This window comes from Triturus cristatus, chromosome 3_2, assembly GCF_964204655.1.
Source record: "Triturus cristatus chromosome 3_2, aTriCri1.1, whole genome shotgun sequence".
Lineage (NCBI taxonomy): Eukaryota > Metazoa > Chordata > Amphibia > Caudata > Salamandridae > Triturus > Triturus cristatus.
The window spans coordinates 620,586,685-620,603,197 of record NC_140584.1 but is presented as its reverse complement, the minus strand read 5'-3'; the positions used below and the strand labels follow the sequence as shown (position 1 = coordinate 620,603,197).

General features: G+C 47.1%; 1 protein-coding gene across 5 annotated transcripts in view; it reads left to right on the top strand.

Moving 5' to 3' along the window:
• The window catches only part of SYT7 (synaptotagmin 7), an 807,051-nt gene that overhangs the window by 495,623 nt on the left and 294,915 nt on the right, over positions 1–16,513 (top strand). For 2 of the 5 annotated variants that reach the window (XM_085648533.1, XM_085648532.1), the window contains exons 4-5: positions 12,433–12,564; positions 13,283–13,507. The exons of 1 other annotated variant lie outside the window; for it this stretch is intronic. In XM_085648533.1, coding sequence (XP_085504659.1) covers positions 12,433–12,564; positions 13,283–13,507 — 357 coding nt within the window. The remainder of the gene's footprint in view (positions 1–12,432; positions 12,565–13,282; positions 13,508–16,513) is intronic. 2 more of the 5 variants (XM_085648534.1, XM_085648536.1) reach the window with 2 other exon arrangements.

The window sequence follows — 16,513 nt, the reverse complement described above, 5'->3', positions numbered from 1 at the left end:
CTAAACGTAAAATGGGACAGCGACTAATACCTCAGTACCAGCCCCATCAACACTGGGTTCAAACATTTGCTGCACCCGCAAGAGTCTCTTGTTACCCCAGGACCAGCATCATCAAGAACGGGACAGCAGCTCAAGCTGCAGTGCTAGTCTCATTTCACCTGCCCCAGGACTAGCTTCAGCTAGGATGGAAATGCTCCCCTTCCCCAAAGTGAGGGTCAGCCAGTAGAGGACAATGCTTTGTGTCCTGCAACCAGATTGTCATGTCTCTCTTTTCATTCCTCATAAACAAGGTGCCTTGTTTTACTCTGTGATAGAAAGCCACGTTAAGGTCCTAGGGAAGCACAGCTCAAACTCTGCCCTGTGTTCCTTTCAGAGACGTGTTTCGTCCTTAGTTTTTTAAACGCAACTCTATGCAAAGACACAGCCTTTTGGACTGACATACTGAGTCAATTGCACAACCTACACTCTTGGTAAAAATACAGCAGTGTATATAATTCAACATGACAGCTTCTCAAAGGGGTGTCCACGAGGGTCAAAAAAGTAGTTAAATGAGGCAAGCTACATGAAAGAAACTTTCAGCTGGACAATGCATGCAACAGTGGCCTGGCATCAAGACAGAGAAGTGGATGAGCTAATGCCAAGACCAAGGCTATTCGAGATCTAAAGTTACAGCCTGCAGGACGTTTTTAAGTCTCATATTGGTGTATCCAGGCAGATCTCTATCATTAGTTGAGAGAGAAGCATATGTGACACATAGACTAGTAATAAGGGATTGCTTGCTGATATATGATCAATAATTCTTCCATAGATGTCATGTTAACTAGGAATTATTATTGTCATTTACAAATAAGGAATCACCTGGTAACGGGTCCCTGAAATAGCTTACAGATTAAAACTATCTAGTTAGAGAATATATTGCAAAGGAACCTTTTTCAAATATCAGAGTGTTTGTGGTCCCATGTCAAGCACAGCATGGCTGATGCTGACACAGTCTCTATGGGCAACACAGGATTAGAGAGAAGCCCAAAGGCCACAAGCATATCCTCGTCCCTCCACAACACCATCGCCCGTGAGCATGAGAATGCCATTCCTGGCCCCCGAGTAAAATTGCCCTGTGACTCCTCTATAAAGGGAGGTTGCCTGGCCCAGCATTACAGGGTCTTATAAGTGGGGCGCATGTTAAGAATTGTGACATGGGCTTTGTGGACAACCTCCTACCCTTCAATCTCACCACTCAGCCATTGATTGGCACTGAGGGAAATGTGTGCGCTCCGCATTGTATGCAAGACAGACTGTGTTACCCCACTAATCATGTCTGCTCCAGCCGCCATTTTATTCCTCAGAAGATGGTAGAAGATGTGCAATAATGGGCAGACATGAATACCCAAGATGACAACAGACCTACATTGATGCCATTGTATACTGAGTTTTATGGAGCACTCTACCACCCTAAAAGTCCTGTTGGTGCTAGTGATCCGTATGCTGGTGAGATAATGCATGAAATTTAGTATGCGTTAGCAGAATCGGAGCAGGAATGTCTTAAGAGAGATATGCAACAAAAGATATCAAAGGTTTTTCTCTGGTTCAAAGGAGGAGTAGTAGAAGGAGTACAGACTACAGACGTTGCTTTATTTCTTGAAGTGTTGAAAAGTCAATAAAATCCTGTCTCAAGGATTCAGAATTTAGAACAACAGCCAAAGGAACTGGATGACAGCAACACTATGGGCCTCATTACAATATCTGATGGATCGCCACCGAAAGGCCGTTGGTGGCTTTCTGCCCGGCAGACAGGCCATTGGTCCTCCTCTGTATTTCAATGCAAGCAGTCGGACCGCAGGGGTCGGGGGGGAAAGACTGCCACCTCCAACAGGATCCAAGATCCCATCGGGGTGGCGGTCGACCATGGGGGTGGCACCGCTATAGGGATTACGACGTCTGTTTCTGACTGCCTTTTCATGGCGGTCCGGCACCAATGAAAAGGCGTCCAAAAAGGGACTTTGGGGGCCCCAAGCAGGGCCCCGTCCCCTGTGTCCCATGGTAAAGTGGCACTAGGGGCACATTATTTAATGTGTTTCTCCTGAAAAACATTAAATAATTGAGGAAATATTACCAGATCTCATGCCCAGCCCCCCCCCCTGACTGCATCATCATCATCATCAAGGCCTCCTCAATCAGCAACAAATCAGCAGACTATCATACCTATCGTGTTACAACAAGCACCTTAGGTGACCAACGAGACAACCGTGAATCTGGACATTGCAAGATAAACGTAAAAAACAATGCAAGGAAAAAAAGGCCAAGAGCCAAGCCATCTCCGTCTGATGACTCTAGGCTTGCAGCTGCACCCTCCCCGAGTTCTTCAGATAAGAGGTAAATACAGAACGATTCAAAGAGCATCCCATTGGTCCTCGATAAGGATCCTTTTTGCTCCACATGTCTCAGTTGTTTCAATAGGAATCCCTCCCACCCTAATCTCGCCTACCCATCTAGTATTGGCGGCTACCATATTGCTATGTACTGCACTGTATTGCTCCCCAACTACATTTTAGCTACATAAATACCAGTCTATGCAGTCTATACATACAACTCTCTGGTGGCTAGCAGGCAAGATGTGTCAAAACAGGAAGCATTTCACCTCAGCAGAATCAAGACAATGTGGGATGGACAAATGCCTCATGCATCAACCCACTTGGCTCTTCAGGTGGTACCGACGAAACAATCTCTCAAGGCACGTAAGCAGTTCACTGTAGATCTCGCAGAAATGTTTCAAAGTGCTTTCCAAAATATGTCAGGGAAGAGAGCAGTCACAGCTGAATGCAAGCAAAGTCCTTATGTAATGGCTTCCTCAATCCTCTCTCCCTCTATATCCAGTTGAAATTGTTCCTTAGTCACTACCACTACACTAGCCTTGGTTCACTATATCTGAAGATGGCTTGGCTAGCTGCAGTTAATATGGATGACTGACTGGGACATGCTCTTCTCAAGTGGCCCTGTTCCAGGTTTTGGAGGCTGCCGGTTGCATAGGGGCTGTTAGGATGTGCCATCGAAACCTGTTGCCTCTGAAAAGTGAGTGGGCCGTGGGAAACTGAGGAGGTTGAGTGGGTAAACTTTCTTTGCTTTACAGCATTCCTATGACTGGCTATCTTTTACAACATATTTTTTCAAAGGCTGTACCACACTCCCTTTCTAAGACGTGTGCACCCCTGTCTGACTGCATAATCTGTTCCTAACAGGTGGATTGTAAAGTTCAAATGTAGGCTCCATGTCAAAAATATTTTGGCTTTCAGTAGTATGAATTCTTCCCATTACCAGTCATTACCATTCCCCCTGAACCTGCATTTCACAAAACCTTTTTACACAATTCCAAATGGACATCCTCTTCCACTGCCCCCGCAACACACCAGACAGTTTTCTGAGAAAGCCTAAACGAAAACCAGAGGGCCTTTGTGGAACCATCTGAGTTGCAACAGAAGGCACTATGAGTTTGGTAGACCCCAACAGCAAATCTCTCCAGTTCACTTTTCATTTCTGATTCATCCCCTCAAGTAATAGGAGCATTGAGATTGCTCAGTCTGCAGCCAGCAGGAGATCTTGCAAAGCACCAGGCTCAAAGCAGGCTAGGGACTAATGCACCTTTTCCCTTAACCCCTTCGACGCTCATGACGGAACGGTTCCGTCATGAGCGTCGGTTGAGCTGTGCTCATGACGGAACCGTTCCGTCATGACCACGCCCGCGCAGGTAACGGTCAGCACCGCGGGGGAATCCGCCCCGCATGGAAGGGGTTAACATAGGGTTCTAGAGGTGTCGTTTTGTGGAAGAGGAAAGAGACAACAGCCCCACCACGGACCAATCACTTATGGCTGCTCTCTCATGTTTCGTCTAATGGAATCGGCCCCTAAGCGTAATGAGAACTGCTGTTTAGCTGTGTACTGCGTGCTCTTGGTTTACCACTCATGCTGCTCATTGAGGCATAGTTACACTAAATCCAAGGTTACCCACTGGTCCATGATTTCATTAGTCCCCCGTGCACGGAGGGGGCCCCTCTGCCGTTCTTCACTGGAGAGGAAGTCCACCATTGAGTGGATGATACTCGTGGAGAGGTGTTTCTAACTGCAAACCCATCCACTAGTTTAAGGGGGACAAGAATTTGAAAATGACCACCAGTGAGACATAGTCTGATAAGGGCTATCTTGGTTACTTGGTTTACGATAGGTAAAAGAAACAAGAGTACGATATGAGTGGCTGCCACTGGGCCTAATGGTCAGTTGTTCCAATCCTGTTTTGTTGTCACAACTGACCCCAGTGTTCCGCGCCCATCCCAGAGGACAAAGATAAAATGCGGCCACTAACAAGGAGGCGGCCTCGGAAGAGAAAGCCACATAAACCGATAATAGAGGGAAGGACAAAAGCCTTTCTATTAAAAGGGACTTTGACAGAAGGAATCACCCCCACAAGAGCTTCTCCTGGCTCTGGCTCATCGTCTTCAGGTCCCTCATCATTGGTAGTATTACTGTATCACTGCCAGTTAGGAGGACACAATGTGTCCCTTTCTCGGCTTTCCACAAGTTTCATTTCCTTCGATACTGTTAGAAATAGGGGTCTCTAGTTGGCAATGGTTTGCACTTTTGTCCAAGTAGAGACCCTAGGTTCTAGTCAGGTTGAGGGAGTTACGCCCTTAGACAACCCCTGCTCACCCTCTTGGTAGCTTGGCACGAGCAGACAAGCTTATCTCAGAGGCAGTGTATAAAGCATGTTTGCACATATACAGTAACACAGTGAAAACACTATAAATGGACACCACACCAGTTTAGAAAAAAATAATAAGTAATCTTTAAACAAAACAAGGCCAAAAAGACAAAAATCCACAATGCGTATATTCAGATACCACCAAAATAGGTTATTCAAACAAATCAAGCTTGTAGCAACAAATAACTCCAACTGGAGCTATTATGACATTGTGACAGATGAAAATCCCAAAGTACGGCGCCGACCGCGAGGTGCAAGGTGTCTGGCCAGGAGTCACACAGACCCCAAAGAACAGTACTTTGGCAAACGATGAAAACAAAGACAGTGCACGGCATCGAGGAGGTGATGCTTCATTGGCGCCGGGTGGCGTCAGTTCCTTTCGACCACAGAGGAGGTGAGGAGTCGGTTCCATACTGCGATGCAGGGGAGGCGAGCCATTGGTTCCTTACTGTTGCCGGGTAGGTGATGTCACGGTGGTGCCGAGGCATTGGTTCCTTACGACGGTGCGGCTTCAATGAATTCAGAAAGTCGCCCACATCAGGTATCGGCTCTGCAAGGATGAGGCACAGGCATCAGTGAAGTTGGGGCTGCGGTGCGAATCAGGGCGATGCGTCATTAGCGTCACGAGCTGTGCCCTCGGCTCCGGTGCAGGCAGTGGCCTCAGCAACGGCATCGGAGTGGATTCGGTGTGGCATCACCAGGCGTCGGGGCTGCGGTACAAGTTAGGATAGTGCGTCGTGCACTTCATGAGCGATGCCCACAGCTTCGTTACAGGTCGCGGCGTCGCTTGTCAAGCATCGGTGTTGCAATTTCCCCCTGTGGCAGCTGAAACAGCAGTTCCAGAAGCAAGAGGACAGAGGAAATGAAGTCTTTGTGTCCATGAGACTTCAGAACAGGAGGCAAGCTCTACACCAAGCGATTGGAGAAACAGGTCCAAAACAGGAAGCCAAAAAGTCTGGGGATAAACCCGCTGAAAAAGCCAGGTCTAACAGATACCATCCATCTAATCTTCTGAATCTCTGTAGAGTTCAAGGAATCTTTTCCTACCAAACATATGGCTTCACCCCCTTGGAGAGCACAACAACAAAGGTAGAACAGTACCCTGAAATTCTGGGACCCTTCTCTGTCATTGGAATTAATCAAGATAGCTTGACTGGAAGGCTCCTTCTTGGCTATTCCACCACTCCACCAGTGATAGAGGAGATATCATGGGTCACATTTTTTGGGCCCTATCTCTTTATTTTGCATTTCACCCCTGCACGCACATTGAAAGCTGAATCTTCAAACTCTCCAGCTAGTGTATTTCTCAGGTGTGACCAACAACAGATTGCCAACGACAAAGACAGGTACTTTGGAGAAGTCTGTAGTTCTTTGCACAGGTCCTCGTGTAACCAAGAGGTGCGATGGGGGTTACATGTAGTTTACTGCATTCCCCAAGCAGTACGATTACATAAGTGTTTAGAAGACCTCTAAGCAGTCTCCGGCTTGCCATGCCTTGGTAACTTTGAAGCACTACTTACAGCACAAGGCCCTCGTAGTAGACGTCTGAGAAACAAGATCACAACTCTTATATCTTCGTGGCCGTAGACCCCGGGGTACTGCAGTCCATACCTATAACGTTGTAAAAGATGGGGAGTGTGATGCAGAAGCTCATGCCACTGACGGCTCCAGTGTGTCTTGGGACAAACCACTTCCTTTTATCTAAGGGCTAGTTCCTCTGCGATTGGGCACCAGCTCTACTAGATGGACTAGTGAATCTGTGAAGGGACAGCGCCTCTAATCTAAGGGCTCATGAGTTCGGTGAAAGGAGAGCACCCCCGCCCTTCAGTAAGAGAGCTCTGTGTGCAGATACTCCCATGTCCCAGCACGCCTAACCTCGCGTCAAGCACCAGAATGCTCATCCATTGACAACCCAGAGGGCGCAAACGCCTCAAAACATAACTCTTCCTCCAGTAACTTGATTTCTTTTGCCTAATTAGTCAGTGTAATACAGCAGCCCCCTCCATTACATTTAGGGTACCTTTATAATCAAACCCCCCAGTAAGTCAGCTTAGTATGCAAACAGTAAGGCCCCAACAGCCCCCCCCCCCCATTAAGTGTGTTTAACATGCACGCAGTCAAGCACCTGCCCCCTCTAGTGAGTGAATTTAGTTTAGTATGCATGTATAGTCAGGCCTCGGCCCCTCCCCCTCTCCACAGCCCGGGTTTCTTATACATACACAGCCAGTGCGTGGGTTTAGCATGCATACCTACCCAGGTCACGGTAGGCGCCTTCACTAAAGGCGAAAGTGTGTGTGTTCGTGTCCCAGCAGCGCTCTCCCCAGCGGGCGGCGCTCCTGCGCATACACAATGAGGGAGTGCCCTGTGGGCCGACCCCCTTCTGTTTAGTATGCGTTCATCAGGCCTCTATAACATCCATCTCCATTAAATGAATGGAATATACATACTGGCAGGTCCGAGCAGCCCCCTCCAGCGAGGGACCACGGCGTGCAGAATGCAGGCAGGCCCCCAGCAGCTGACGGCGGGGAGTGCATTCAATATGCATCCATCGCCCGGCCCCAGCAGGCCCTTCCGGTGAGTGTTTATTTTGTACCTGTAGGAAGCCGGGCTACTCAGTTGCAAAATGCCCGCACCACCGCGCAAACCTAAACAGCCTTCTTTGCCCCTCAGTAGCGCAGAAAGGAAATGGGACGCGATTACAGGTGTGTGATAAGAGTTCGCAGTACCAGCATAACACCTGAATCAAGAGATCACTCAGTCAAGTTCCTATTCGAATGCAGTAAAATCAAAAGGTATTTTACAATTAAAATGAGGTAAAAACGACAAAAAAGGATCAATCACGGCAAATGCATATTATTTCAAAGTAACACATTCGACCAGGCTTCTCCATTCTGCACGGTCAATGAAGTTCCTGTGCAGTACCCACAGGTGGCCACTGGAGGCGTGCCCCCTCCCCTCCAGTAACAGCACAAATCCCAGCTCTAGGGGGCCTCAGTCAGGGTGAAGGGGTTAGATGGGGGTTAGACACCTTGTGCAGGCAGACGCAGTGCACAGCTGCCATACTTCACAGAGTTGTTGGGGGGGTGTCTCTGGCTTGGGTCTCCGTAACAGACCGAGCCTCTCTCCCAAGCCCCCGACAGTACCCTATCTTTAAGAATTGCACATTTAGGTCTTGGTGCTGACACCAAGCCCCCTGACTTCCACTTCCACTAGCGCGCTCCAGCTCCACGTACCCACTAAGAATAAGTGTGAGGTGGCTCCGTCACTCACTTCCAACAAAGAAGCTTCACCAAGTCATCACCAGACCAGTTATGACTGACTAACAGGTCTGCTTCACAAGAAAAGTCGCCTGAGTGCTGTTTTGTAGAAACGCACAGAGCTTGGTTGGGGCAGTCTAATTCCCACCTATAGTTGGGTAATCTTACCCGTTTCCGAGTTCTCCACCCAGCATGTTAGCGAATCTGCCTGCCTACCCTCCGGTGTTCAGACTTCCATCTGTGTTCTATCTTTTAGAAGGGAGGGCACTCAAGACCTGGCTGTCTCACTAATCCGCTCACACCCATCACCTGGATACCCTCCCCCCCCCGGGTGATAAGTTGCGTCTACAAATCCGAATTGACTGAACTTTTGGGAGCCTCACGGGTCTTGACTTGGTGGCTAACCAGCACACAGTCAACCTCCCAACACTTCCTTCTGGTAGAGGGCCTGTGTCCAACGGTGTCACATCTGACTCTGCCATCTGAAACACAATCCGATATAGCACCTAACAGAGGTAGGGGGGACACCCTTACCCAAAGTCCACCACCTACAAGTTAATGTCACAACGGGTAACTGTGAAAAATTGGTCTGTCCTTGCGTAGGCCATTTACATCTATTCCCACCCATGGAAAACCAAAGCTGTCTCATCCAAAGTGGTTTGGAGACCCCTGATCTTGGGTTACCATCAAAGAACAGACCCAGAACTGTAGTTCTTGGTCTCTAAGCCTCACAGCTTTCCATCGCCCGAAGCTTCCCTGTGGTGGTGGGCCTGCATATTCCTCCCTTATCTCATCGGCCTCACATGGAGGTGCTGTCAGCCTCTCCCAAGAATAAGGCAAAATACTCCTGTCTGGTCCTGCAAAGGAAAGCAAGCCCTGGCCTTCTAGAGCTTCCTCATGGAAAGAACAGGCAGGCTGCCCATGTGCGGCTGAGAAACCAAACCCAGCACTGTTACTTGCATTTAGTAGCATTCATATAAAGTTTTAGAGTTTCCCCTCTTGTTTATCAAGGCAGTGATAAACCCATTAGTGGTTTCTTAATATGCAGAGTCAAAATATCTGCAGTATCTGGTAGAAAAAATAAGGGGAACCAGGTGAAAAATTCAGATCTCCTACAACATGCAAAGCCAGATGCTAGAAGCTCCCCCTCTTCTTAAGTGGACTTATTATGTACGCATGACCCGGTTCCAATTGCCTGTTCCATTGACTGTTTTTACAATGTACAGATAGTCAGGACCTAGCGTCCCCCTTTGGTGTCAAAATTTAGTACATACACATAGCCAGGCCCCAAAACACCCCTGCAGTGAGTGAGTTTAGTATGCGCTGAACATATACCCATTCCCCATACGCTGTATCCAGTGAGTGAGTTTAGTATGGTCACATAACCATGCCCCAGCAACCCCTCCAGTAAGTGAGGTTGGTGTTGAAACATGGCCACGCCCCAGGACCCCCTCCAGCGAGTGAGCTCATTTTGTTCACCTGTCCCAGCTCCAGCAAACGCCTCCAGTGAGTGAGTTTAGTATAAACACTTAGGCAGGCCCTAGAAGCCCTCCTATAGTGAGTGAGCTTAGTGTTAACACATAGCTATGCCCCCAACACTCCCCCCTCAAGGGAGTGTTTATTATGTACAGACAGCCAGACTCCAAAATCCCCTTTCGTTGAGTGAACTTGGTATGTACACACAGTCAGGCTCCAGAGGCTCGCTTCCATTGAGTCGGTCTAGTGTCCACCCAAAGCCAGGCCGGCATCCCCATCCAATGAGTAAGTTTGTATTGTATGCACAGCCAGGCCACAGAAACCCCTTTGAGTGAGTGAGTGTAGCATGTATTTAAACATAGACAGAACCCAGCAACGTTACATCCAGTGAGTCTAGTATGCACGCTTAGGCACAAGCAAGTTGCCCTAAAGTGAGTCAGTGTACTATGCACACTTGAACCTCAGAGTTCTCCTCCTCTTAAGTGAAACTAATTCATGCAGCCACCAACCGCCTTCTGCTGAGCTCTGAGTTCTGTCGGTCCTTACATACAGCTGCTGCATTCAGCTGCAGGGGGGCTTCAGGGATGCCTGCAGATGGAAGCGGAAAATAAGGCCTTGGTCTGGTGGATGATTTTGAAGTCTGTTTGGAGATGTTCCTTTTGACTTCAAGAACTGCTGATGTCCTCTCATCTTGCTTGATGCTGAGAGGCAGCGAATGTTGCCCAAATCCACTGTCCAAACTCTCCGATTTTGCTCTCGTCTGAGACAAAGCAGCTGGATTTGGCAAGAAAGCACCTTCTGTGCACGATATTCATTCAGCTGGTATGGCAGGCTGTTGCCCTTCTTAAAGTTCCCTGAATCAACCAACCATCAACCAACCGTGGAAAGAAGGAAATTGTGTGTCTGTGCAAGCCCACACCTTCTCTAGCCATCTAAGGCAACCTCCTTCAAGTCAAGGTTTATTACTTCAAGCTAACTGTAATATAAGGTCATATGGTAGAAGCGAAAGTGGTGTTTACCCTTCACACCACAGTTGTGTCCTTCACACCAAGGATCAGGCATTCAAACTAAGGTTGCTTTCTTCAAGATAAAATTATACATGATAATATAAGGCCTTCATAAGCCTTTCTTTTTACAAAGACTCTGACACTCAGAAAGGTTAATTTATAGAACCTGAAATCAGGTGACATATGTTTAGTGAAGGTCCTACTGCTAAGATCAGTTCCTACAAGCTAACATCTGGTCTTGCAAGCCAATGCTTCCATCTTCCATTTAGAAAACTTCTTAAAACAGAGCTCTTCTAAGTCTATTTTATTGGTATGTACTGACTGCTGTGTTTCCTACAGCGCTGAGATACCCTTTCCGGGGTAATTTGTGCGCTTTATAAAGTAAATAAATAAATGAATAAATCCCCTGTCTTACAATTGACAGGCATACCCTTTAAGCTAAAATTGGTTCTTATGAGTTAGAACAGGCCCTACATGCTGCACTTCAGGCCCCTCAGCTAAGATCTAAGTCAACAAGCTAGCATCAGGTTATAGAATATTACGTCAATTTCTACAAGCTAGCCTTTGGTTCCTCAAGGTAAGGTCAGGTGTTTTAAGCTTGGGTCAGTACCAAAAAGCTAAGGTCAGTTCCTACTAGTTTGTGGCAGGTTTTACAAGTTAAAGTCAGGACGTAAGGCTACCATCATATTCTACAGTGTTTTCATGGAAATGCTTGGTTCTACAAACTAAGCTAATTTCCCACAAAGTTATGTCAGGTTCTCCAAGCTAACTTCAAGTCCAGCAAGCTAAGGCTCAGACTATATAAGCTGAGGATGAGGTCTGCTTACTGAAGTCACGTTATGAAAGAAAAAGTAGGTCCTACAACCTAAGGTTATGTGCACCAGGGTGAGTTAATGTTATGGTCCTATGAGTTAGTTCACCTTCGACAAGCTAAGTTTATATCAACAACCTGAGTTAAGTGCCTAAAATGTGAGGCCAGGTCCAGAGCTCTAAATGTGATGTGATGCCCTATAAGCTAAGATTGACTCTTGAACTTTTAGGTCAGGTTCTGTAACCAAGGTCAGGTTCTGTAACCTTTTGTCCCATCCTGCAAGCTAAGCTTGCGTCCACTATGGAAATACTTCCTTGTCTTATTGTTTATTCTAAGCACAAATACCAAAGATTTTTGAAATATTTTTGTTATTTATGTTATATGCCCTAAAGGTACATTTCGGCCACACTCATTAGTGCTGGTGGCAAGAAAAACATAACTCATGTGGCAAAAATCACTGTATGACCAAGTGTACTTGGGACCTTGAAGCAATGCAGAGCTTGTAACCCAGCCATGTTGAGGTATAAGTGGGTAATAATATCCCTGCAATCCCTCTTCTTCCTTGCTGACCTCAGCCTATCAAATGGTTAGTCCGATTGCTTCACTTCCAGCAAGAAGTTGGAATTTGTTGTTAAGGCCCCACATTTTTCCAGTTTTCATGGAAGTTCTTTTCCATGACGAGATCCCCAAAGAGATCATAAAGACAATGCACAAATAACCAGAACTGGTGCACCCTTAAAGACAACAGTTAGTTTTAGCAACTCACGTTTAAGAAGTAAGGAATGACAATAAACCATTGCACCTTCAATTTGTTTTCAAGGCTCTCTCTTTGTTCCCTTTTAACTCAATTCTTTTCCTTCTACCAGCACCGAGTCCTCTGCCTATGCATTAGCACCTACTCCCCATCCTCATTCCTTTCACTGGCAGCTTGCAGATATTAACTCACTTTCCTCCACAGCAGATTTCATATGTTCCACGCCCACTACATGTCTCCATAAGAGAGGGGACCATTTACTGGCCTGTTGACTTTTTAGGGGCGCGGGAGGCGGGTTCCCTTCCTCCCCTCTCAGGAATTCAGTTTTTTTTGTTGTATTTCCCTCTTTTTTATTTTTTTCTCTGTCTCTGCCAATCTAGTGACCTAGACAAAGACTTTTGGAATAACAATGACAGCACAGTCCACCAGAAGTGGAGCTCCTACCCTCCCAAGGAGTTTATCCTAAACATGTCGCCTTACACGCCCTACGGCGACCCGAGACTATCCCTCAAGTGAGTCTCTCTCTGCCTGGTCTGATCGTATGTAGTGAGTATGTAACCCACCTCACCACCACCACCACCCTACGTCCTCCACACTCACCTTCTTTCCTTACCTTTCTTTTCCTCGCTCCACTCCCCCACTCTGGCCGCACACTCCACCCCATGGGCTGATGGGCCATGGAGACGAGCAACCCCTCCTCCTGCCTCTCCCTTCCCTTTACCCCACCCAACTCTAATTAATTTCTGATAAAAGGCCCCTGATGGAGCTGCTGACTTGGACTTCCACCCAACTTCTTTCCTCTCCCCTCCTTCCTTCCTTCCCTCCCTCCCTACCTCTCTAGTGCAAGGAAGGGTTGCCCGTTTTGGTCACTTGGAGTATCCTCACATTTGCACTCTGTGTGGTGGTGAAACTCACTAACATAGCTTCTTCTTCTTCCTGTGGCTGGCTGTCTGGTGCCTCTCCTTAACAGTTCTCTCCTTGTGAACCCCTGGCTGTGGAAATGGCGTCACTTTTACCTCCATCATAGCTCAATTCCCGGGCTGCAGGTTCTCTCCTTGATCCCGTGATAGATGCTATGATTATTTTCTTTGCTGTGCTGATGATGCTCTTTTTTTCTCTGTCTGTCTCTTGTCTGTCTGTCTTTCTCTTCCTCTTTCTCCTCCTTTTCTCTCTGTCTGTCCTGTCTGTGCCCGATTTGTTGTTGCCCCATGTTGGGGGCCACCCTGCCAGCGGTGGCACCTTGCTGTCGGGCAGTAAGTCTGCAGCCTGCTCTGCCTCGGGGCAGCTGGACAAAGATGGACGCCTGGGGGAGAAGCAAGTCCGCAATGAGAGCCTGAAGAGCAGTTTGTCTGCCCCACACAGCCACCAGGGGGAGCCCCTCAACGGAAAGGCGGGCCGAGGCCGCTGGCACACCGTGCAGAGCCACATGGCCACAGGGAAACTCAGCCGCAACAAGTGAGTGTCCATTACACCCAGCGGGAGGGCTCCAGTGGACAAGGATGGGCGTGGAAGCAGAAGGGCATCCACAATTTCCCACAGGAGTAGGGAATAGGAGGGGAACCAGCAGGGCAGTCTTAAATCCCCAGTGAGCAGGAGTATAGAGAGGAGCTAGGGGAAAACATCACCCAGGAAGAAAGTGTGGCAAGTACTACAAACTCCTGCTCTACACTGTGTCACAGCCTCGGGTGGTCTACAGACGGACTGCCACTCTGAACCACAGCACCGAAGAGGTAACAGAGGGCCTATTACGATGGCAGTCGGACCGCACACCGACAGGTTGTCAGTGGCGGTTAGATCCTGGCGGTCGCATCCACACGTTCAGGGGGAAGACCGTCGCCTCTGACAGGATCAGTGGCAGAGGTCAGAATCTTAGTCCCGAATGGCGGCGAAGCCAAGGCAGGCACCCCCATTGGGATTCTGATATCCTTTTCCTACAGCCTTTTCATGTTTAGAAGACTGTCATGAAAAGACTGTCAGAAACAGAATTTGAGGGCCCCGAACAGGCCCCCTATCCACCATGGGCCACTGTAAAATGACGCCCACTCACCTGCATGCACCGTGTACCACATGGTCGATAGCACACGGTGCATGGAGGTGCAGGAGGTGCTCCATACCACAGCGTCTTGTGCTGCGGCCAAAGCACAAGCCACCGGTGTATGGAGCACTTTCCGACCGCCAGCACGGCGGCCTTATCAAAATCCTACGGTCAGACCACTGCATGCTTGTTGGGCGGTTTCCTGACCGCTGCAACAGCAGACGATGGTCCGACCATCTGCTATCATTATGAGGCCTATAGTTATGCAAGATCTTCATTCTGTCAAATACTCTTTGCTGGAATCACAATGTATTAAAATCATTAATATGGGCCGGCATGTTCTCAGTGATAAACGAAGGTTGAAGATATTGCAGATACTTAAAACTTATCAAGGATATTTTTCCAAGGCCTTGCAAGGAATCACAAAAACACAAATACAATCAAGATCTATAACGACAAAGACAAACGATTCAGCCTGATTAGATACGTTTTTCACTCAGTTTATCAAAGGATGCCCTGGCTGCCAGGTTTTGGGGACAAGTCCAATTTCCGATAGACACACTGGTAGGAAACATTCCACCACGCTCTATGTGCAATCGGGGATTTACAGAAAGTATGTTGCATCTCTTGGAGCCGAAGATTCCAACCTGTGGCTTGTTCTTTTCATTTTTACGTGCTTTTTTTAATATTCAGGTCGGAAGAAACATGTCAAGGTTAGCCTTTTTTAGGGCTGACCTAGAGGGGGCTTAAGATGTCTCACCAGCCTCATATTAAAAAAATAGTTCACAATGAAAATACTTCACTACATAGAACGGATTTTGGACAGCCCTCTACATCCATTGGTTCTGTTCAAGTGTCATTCATATTTTGCTTCTGCTCACCACACAGTATAGTATGGAGGAATGGGTCAGCCCACTTATTCCATTGGCTAATGTGCACTGTGATAGCTGCATGCTCTCCGGATCACATGTGTACAGCAGCCTAAAAAAGAGTGCCCGTATTAATTATTTTTCTTTGCAAAAGTATAGCCTTCAGATGGCAGCATTTTTATATTTTTCACGTTTAAACTTTTGATATGTGTTGCACGTTTTCTAATAAATAAATACATGTAAAAAAGATGGCATGCTTCACAAGGGCATACTTATTGACTTTGCCAATGTTTGTAGCAGAACAGTCCATTAATAAATTCACAAGCACTTCCAGTGGCTGATCAGCCATTTAAACAGAGAAATATCCACTGAAATGTGCATTTATGCTGCTTTGAAAATCTCGTCTTCAGCCCAGGATGTGATGGGTTATGACAGGGAAGATGAAAGAAAGCGACTTATTCACAGGGAATGTGATTTCCTTTATGAGCCGATGATAGGAAAACCAACAGCAATCACAATGGACACATTTGGAGAGGAATCCATTGGAAGGCAACAATCTAAGCAGGAAAGGAAGGTGGTAAACAATCCAAAAGGATAACCACCATGCCCAGGGAACAGGAAGTATAGAGTGGCACTTTGTGGACAATCACCCTTGCGAATGGACAATAGGACAGAAAGATAACCGAAAAAGTAGTACAGACACTGTCGCATGAGAGAATGCACTCCCATTCCAAAGGGAACGTACAGGGCAAATGTACCTAAAGGATAACTACAACTCTTGACAAAATGAGTTGGAGTAGGAACCAGGATGCAAATGGCCTTTTCCAGAGGGAAATCAAGTGAGAATTGAAGTTGAAGGGCAATTCAAGAACAGCAAAGGGTATGATGATGGGGCAGGATCCAGACAACCAGGTGGGCCACTAATATCCACAAAGGAGCAAACTAATTTATAAGAATAAGGGAGACACTCACATTCCTTGTGGGAAAAGAGGTGGGATACATACCAAGAGAACAATTAACATCTTCAGAGGGTGACGATATGGGGGAAGAATGACGATTATGGACATAGAACAAGATGACTGTAGAGGAACCACCAACCCACCCCTTCTCCTTTTGCAAGGCTATAAAAAAAGAACTTAGAAGGAAAATAGCAAATTCCGGGAAAAAGTAAATCGGAGTGCAATCTGGACAGATGACACCATGCCCAAAGCAAAAACTCTACCCAGGGAAATAGACAACCAGGAGGGTCACTACAATCAAGCAGGGCACCAGTAGGATTGGCAAGAGCCCGATGGGTATGGTGGAGGATACATCCTGCTCAATACTCCTTACAACAGCAGCTAGGGAAGGTCCACTGCTTTATTTCCACTCTAGGTACATCAAAGCAGAAGTACAGATTCACAAGATTTTATTCTTCGAGTTGCACTCAATAATAAAGATTTAGACCTTTACAGTTTATCAATACTAAATTTAGGTGCCAAGCCCTTGAAGTGACTTTCTTTACAAAATCAAAACATTTTACGCATTTAGCCAGTTAAAGATAAATGTAATATGTGC